Raw genomic sequence first — 7,483 nt, forward strand, 5'->3', positions numbered from 1 at the left:
AATAAGTTATACTGATAGGATTGTATCGTCCCGCAGTTTTCGCAAGCTCTTTGTTGAGTCTGATATCGCCGTGGGCGCGTTCCCCCGCCGCGGGCCTCTGTCGCTTGCCGGCAAGGTATCCGCGACCGCTGGCGCTGCCTCCGCCCCCGCGTAGACACTCCGACCCCACCGACACAGACAAACACACAAACACTCCACATAACAAGCGCAGACGATACTCCGAAGTCAAACAGTCACAGATAGACCTGAGACAGGAGCTCGTCAATCTCAACCTTAACAAACTCGAAGTTGATAACTGGCTCGGAAGTAAGTTTGACGAGGGGGACGAAGATGCAGAATTTGAGCTGGATTTTAGATTCAGTCATGACATACCGTTGCAGAGGTCCATTTCCCTTGATCGGGGTTTAGATATTGTCAATTATTTACAGACATTAGGTTCTGATTGGTCGCTCAGCGAGGTAACGTCTTCAGAATCCTTTATTTGGATGGTAGATTCAGAGAGCAATGGTCTACGTTTTGAGCAGTACAGAAGTTTTGAAGACATTCCCGCTCCTTCTAAAGTGAAAAACAGACATGTATCTTTAGACGTAACAAATTCAATGTTAGGGAACAGCGTAGCCCTATCCGTTCTCAGAGAAAGCTATAAGGGTATCGAAGTGGATGATACTAATTTGTCTCCCCAAATAAGAAAACTACAGAAAACATTTTCATTTAAGAATTTCGACGATTATAGAGATTCTACCAAAACTTCAGCTGAAAATTTAAATTTTACTTATGATGATACCAATGTTGTTAAACCTCCTTTATATAGGAATACTTCTGTAGATAAACAAGATATACCTCACGATAAAGTTAAAACTGTCAGGCAAAGACGTTTTGGTGTTACAGCGAACGCTTGGCATCAAAATTCTTACATAGATTTGAGAAAAGAAGTTTTGGTAAGACAGAATATAAAGGAAGCTAGAAGTTTCAATGATTTAATGGAAAATAATACAAAATCTGAAAGGAAAACTGAATCAGATATGAAACATATGAAGTTAAAACTAGACTCTTATAATATAAGTAGTGAAAACATATCGAAACTAAAGAGGAGCTTCTCTAAGATGGCTCCTAAAATCATACATGGAAGTAAACCAGCTATTGTAGTTGAGAACATAGACCAATTTAAAACGAACAATGTAGAAATATCAAATCAAGTTGAATATAGTCCAAATTTAGTAGAAGTAGCAACTCATTGTGACTGTCGTATTTGTTGCGAGAAGGCAGACCAGAATTCATTTTTCGGGGACAGAATAAAATGTTTGTTTATTAAAATTATATCCTTTATTAATTATGCTCGAAAGTCGTACTGGGATGAAAATAACAATCTTAATAAAAGCGAAATGTACACTTGTATAATGCAACTTTTGAAATTTTTATTCGGTTTATGGTTGAGACATTGTGGTCATAATAGAGCTGAAGTTGTGACAAATTGATTCCTCTTATTGTGTTGCAATTTATTGTAAAACGTAGCTCCTGTTTCGGGTATTTTTTTCACACAACAAACGTATGCTATTATTTTATGTTCTCCAAGGGTGGCAAATATTTAAATCAAAATAGGCCGAGGCTTTATGGCTGTGTTATGTTTATACTCCGTATTAGAAGGATATTATAATTAGAAATATTTATTGTATAATTTCCTAAGTATGTATCACCGCCCATTTCAGATGATACAATTTTGTCTGCAAATAGATATTCTAAAAAAAACCATTCCCGACTCGTGGTCACACCAGTTTGTCACACCAGTGTGACTATGAGTAATTTTTTTCCTCGTCGTCACACCAAGGGTTTTACTACACCCGGTAATTGTTATTATAAGTGATGTGTCAATTTCTATTATCATAATCTCGACATTCTCTATAGTTTAGATAACGAATGACTATGGACGGAAAATGTTTTTTTCACTAAACAATATAATTTAAAAAAAAATGTGTAGTAGTTAGTAAACTATTAACTGTCTTTAAAGAGGACGTGGATATTGACATTGAAAAGAATAGAAATTGACACATCACTTATAATATCAATCACCAACAGGGTGTAGTAAAACCCTTGGTGTGACGACAAGGAAAAAAAATACTCGTAGTCACACGTGTGACCACGAGTCGGAATTGAAAAAAACAATTTCTAATACAGATTAGCGACAGTTTTTGTAGCACGAGGAGATGGGCGATACTAAAGATATAAATTTTTCAAATTGCTTTGAACTTTGTGGTACTAACGTCAAAGACTTGCTGCCCGCTGTTTCCTAAATTATAGGTGCGGTACTTTTTATTGTTTTTTTTTTTTATATTTACATAGACACGATTGGCAGTCTTACGCTACTAACTCACTTAAGTATGACAGATATTGGCAGACAGTGTTTGGCGTTAGTTAAGGTTTGGTTACTAAAACAATTTGTAATAGAATTGTTATTTTCACCGCGCGTTGAAACGAGGACGTGTTTTTTTATATTAATGTTTGCGTGACGTCAGCAGTCATGCATTCCTTAGAGAATATAATTAAGCCTGTCAAAATACGTCTTGAAATTGGCGAATAGGTTATATGCCTAGAAATAAACTAGTTTTTGTTTCCTTTTTATTTTAATATTTTATTTGGCGCGAAAAGCAGCGTGATGTCTTAACATGGCGCGCCGCTATGAATGACGTCACAGCGGTCAGTGACCCGGTTCAACCAACTTAATATTCGGAAAGTATAATAATATAAAGGAAAAATAAAAATTTGATGATCGTCTGAATTTACAAACGAATTTTGATTGGACATTGTTTTAATGCCTGGCTCTGACGTCAGTCAAATTGCGACCTATCCTCATCTTATCGTGCGGGGATTATATTATAGCAAATACTTGGTGGTATTCGAACTCTTGGGGCATTGTAGGTCTGTGGCTAAAGAACTCACAAGGTGAACGGTGGAGAAAGAGTTTGAATTCCACTGTTTTTAATTGAAAGATCAAAGCAGTTTGAAATAGACTATTTTATGTAATTAAGGATGAAGGTATTGTTATGTTACATTTGTGCATGCAATTTTGGATTTTTATAGAATGGGAAACAAGTGCTATAATTGTTTGCACAATCTTTACAGATTGCGTAAATTGCTGCACGACTGTATTTTCTTGAATCCGAGTTGGGACCGCTCTCGTTGCGGTTGTAAGAGTTATGTTTAAAAGTCTTGCATCCGGCGCTTAGTGAGCCTTTACGTCGTGGTGCTACTAATTATTATTATTATTATTATTGGACTTGTAAAGTATTTATATCTTTAAAAAAATCACTTACTTTTAAAATATGCTTATTAGATGTCTTTCATTGTTATTATTTTCTGATATAAACTGACGAGAATAATATATTTTAGCCTAAACACATGGTTGAATTTGATACTGCCAGACCATCCGACGATCCTGTGGGCGCCTCACACCAATTGTACCGTCGTCGTACTCAGTACGGTAATAATAATAATAATTTTGGACAATACGACATATCATCAAATATGGTCCGGTACTAGACCGCGTCCGATGGTTCGGCCGAACCAAATCCGATCTTGTGTTTAGTCTATTGTTTGTGCATTAACTTGACGTTGCAATCTAGGAAGGGGCAGTATTACTACCAAAGAGAGTATGTCCGGCAGTGATCACCTACCGTTAGGTGATATGTACGCCCGGTTGGGCTTTCTATGTCATGTTTCATCTAGATTTACAGACAGATAATCTAAGCATACTTAAAAAGTAAGTGATGCTGTACTGGCTAGGTTTTTCCAACTTAAAACACTCTTTCTTTTTTCGTTTTTCGTTTCAAATTTGACGGATTCTCATCATCCCTTGTTATCACTAAGTATAATATTCAGTAAGAAAAATATCCAATGAATTTAATGCTTAATTTGTTTATTTATGGCCTAAGATAGTGTGTATATTAGCAGATTTTAATTTGGACCGTATTAAATAATTCAATTTTATATGGTACTTGATTGAATTTCTAAATTGTATTTACTTCTCAATTTCTTAACATTAATAGTCTCCATAGACATTTAAAAGAGAATGCCAATTTAGATAGACTTTAATAGCAGCTTGTTTGCGTCATTCGAAAATGTTTTATAGGATTTAGTACGTAACATGAGGTAATAATAGATGGTTTTATATGTCATTCCGAAATCTAAGCAAACAGAAAAGAAATTATAGATTAAAAATGTCATCTATATATAGAGTCATTTTCATGAAAGAAGGCCCATAGACGCGGCGGTGTTACGGCTGTACGAAGGAATATTGTAGCCTTGTGATTATCATATACTCTTTGGAGGACAAAGAGTATATGATAATCACAGGGTAATAATACTACTATAATACTTTACTCTACTGATTTTGACTCTGCTTAAATATCAAAATGTAATAATTTCAAAATTAATTTTTATTGTCTTCCTAAATTGATACACATTGTAAAATAATACATTTACATATGAGTTTCACTTAATGCCGCGGTAATTCTTTCGGTTGACGGACTCTAGCACTGTTGCTAAGAAAAATATTTATATCGCTGAAAGTTACTTTTTATTATGAATGATAAAATATTCGAATTACAAAAAGTTTTTTTTTGGAATTGTTTTTACAAGACAAGACATTTTTTTAAATTCCATATTGATTTACTTGAACCAGCAGCTTGGAATATAGTTTATATATATATATATATATATATATATATATATATATATATATATGTTTTAGTGCCAAACTTAATAGCGACTTACAATGATGATTTATGTTAAATTAATAATTAGTTTCTAAAAAAAATACCAAGCTACAAGACAGCTGATAAGTTTTAGAACTTGAAAAGATATAAAACAATAATATTTTATTTCTTTTGGATATTCATTACAATTTTGAAGTTAACGTTTTTTTTATTAGGCTGTGTATCCATTTACTTGTACGACTTGGTACTCAAAAGGTAACTTCGATGCTTTCTTCTCTTACTGCTCAATACTACTTGAGTCTAAGTTAAATTTACGGAAATATTTTCGAATGAACGTCATACAAGCTATTAGAAAATGTTCTTCCATTAATATACTTCACTAGACGTATTTGACTTACGCCCGTTTTCCTAAACCTTACACCGCTTAACTTAACCGCAAAACAACGTTTTGCTGGGTCAGTTAGTTACCAATAAAATCCACCACTCTACGTAGGTAGGTAGATTCCTAAATTGTTACACTTTCATTATAATTATTATGTCCATAATTTTAGGAAGGATTTTTGAAAAGTTCTGTATGTAATAATTGTGATATTTTCTGTCACCCAAAAACTGATTGCATATATACGATCTCATACTATTTTCTTTGTTAACGCCAGTGTTACACACATTTAAGTAAAACACTTTTTAAAGGATTAACATGTGTAATTGTAACTGTATTTTTACATTAGATTTTGTCGTAAAATTAACTTTATTATTATTATTTTAGCTAACCCAGCGTTTGATGACGTGAGAAAACGTGCTCTGAAAACGTCACGAAACGTTTACACGCGTTTTAATATTTTAAAATGTGTTTTATTTAAATTCGATCTCTTAACTTTTCTACATATCCAGAATTTTTTTGGGTAGTTAAAAACTAGTGGTTAAAACATATAGAAATGTCAAGATTAAGAGATTTACTGAAAACGGGCGTAAGGTTTTTAAATTCAACATTTTGAGAAGTTTTTCTTTAGAATTACCAACTAGACAAGGTGCCTCATACATTTGTTATCACAATAATCATATTTTGTAGTATTTTACTAATAAGTGTAATTTAGATGCGGAATGTAATAACCGCTATGTATGTAGAGTAAGCAATGTAATCATCTGTAAACCTCATTTTATTGCGTTGCATGATGTCGATTAAACTAAAATAATTCACATGTCCAGCTCATAAGGTCCTGTTTCGAATGTTTAAATTAATCTATATAGATTGCATCTTCACATTTCCAATAGGCAACATCGACTGTTTGACATTGCAATAAATTGATCTTTATATCATTAGTAATTAAATATAACGGCTTAGTTCCATGAATGTCGTTAATGCTAGTCACAGTACTGGGTACTTTATTACAGAGTCGTTTTTGAACTAATGGCGTTATGAGATTATGTATTGCTCGATATCACCTCAAACTTATTACTAGACATTCCAAGAGTATTCTATTGTGAAACTTTAAAAAAAATAATGTTTGCGACCTAATAATTTTATAATTTGCATTTTATTTTTATATATAATTAATAATAATTAAACGAATTAAATATCCTTGAACATACCGTGTCCCTTGAAGATTAAGATTGCTTGATTTAAAAAAAAAATGGTTTGGTTTCCGTTTTTTCACTTTACGAATCATGCTATCCTTTATACAATTGCCAAACGAGAGGCCTTCCAGATGAAGCGATTTTCACGTTAGTAGAGTCTCGTACGTTCAATTCTGTTTGCCGAGTGTTGTTAAAAGTTATATCAATAAAGGTTTGTAAGTTCTTTACTAATTACTTTACACGAACTGCTGCCCTCGTACCATAATATTCATACAGTTTGCGATACTAAAGCGACAGTCTGATTCCCAGATGTCTCATAATATTTATCAATTCTCGGCGAACAGATTAGCAATCGTGCTTAATACCTTATCCTTTAAATAATTTGTTATTTTTAAGGTGATATCACTCACCTTTGGGATTATTTATACAAATTAAATTTCAACCACAACCTGAGAGTTGGACAAGACATACCAAAATTTACGAACCATGCGTCATTCGAACTTTTGGCTCAGTTGGTAAGAGCGATCGGGTGGAACCCGAGAGGTCGTGGGTTTCGAGTCCCTCATCGTTCATAAATTTTGGTTACAAATTTAATTTGTATAACTACTTAATACTTAAGTCATACATTAAAACTCGCGTTCTGTGTTTTTTCCTCAAGCGCATAAAATGTTATCTGCACCGGTCTAAATATAAAAAAGCGCATCTTTTCCGTATAAAATAATAATTAATTGTTACTGTCAAAATAATTGAGCAATACATATTATTCTCTTTATTATTTAATTCAAACCAGTGGGTATCTGGGAACACTAATCCATCATTCCATTATTCCTATCAAATATTTATAGATACTTCTAGAATGTTAATCTGTAAGACAATTTATTGGTACCTAATTATTATAATGTTGACTGTGTCAAAATTGAAATAAATATGTTTATATTGAAGTGAGTTTTATTTGATGCCAAAGTTAAGTAATCTTTTCAACACACTTGCTCGACACGTGGATCTAATTCTGCATCGCTTTTAAGCTTATAAACCCACTCTACAAAGCACAGGTCCGGCCACATATGGAGTATTGCTGTCATCTCTGGTCTGGCGCACCCCAGTATCAGCTCGAACCATTTGACCGCGTGCAACGCAGAGCTGCTGGATTTTACAGGGACCCAGTGCTCTGTGAACGGCTGGATCACTTGGCGTTGCGT

The 7,483-nt window shown here is 33.7% G+C and overlaps 1 protein-coding gene across 9 annotated transcripts in view; it reads left to right on the forward strand.

The window, feature by feature from the left end:
• The window catches only part of LOC126974010 (RILP-like protein homolog), a 50,277-nt gene extending 43,052 nt beyond the window's left edge, over window positions 1–7,225 (forward strand). For 4 of the 9 annotated variants that reach the window (XM_050821369.1, XM_050821370.1, XM_050821371.1 and 1 more), the window contains exon 8: window positions 37–297. In XM_050821369.1, coding sequence (XP_050677326.1) covers window positions 37–154 — 118 coding nt within the window. In that variant the 3' untranslated portion in view covers window positions 155–297. Of the gene's footprint in view, window positions 1–36 lie in introns of all 9 variants that reach the window. The other 5 variants (XM_050821374.1, XM_050821373.1, XM_050821375.1 and 2 more) reach the window with 2 other exon arrangements.
• The last annotated feature ends 258 nt before the right edge of the window (window positions 7,226–7,483 follow it).

This window comes from Leptidea sinapis, chromosome 31 (genome assembly GCF_905404315.1).
Source record: "Leptidea sinapis chromosome 31, ilLepSina1.1, whole genome shotgun sequence".
Lineage (NCBI taxonomy): Eukaryota > Metazoa > Arthropoda > Insecta > Lepidoptera > Pieridae > Leptidea > Leptidea sinapis.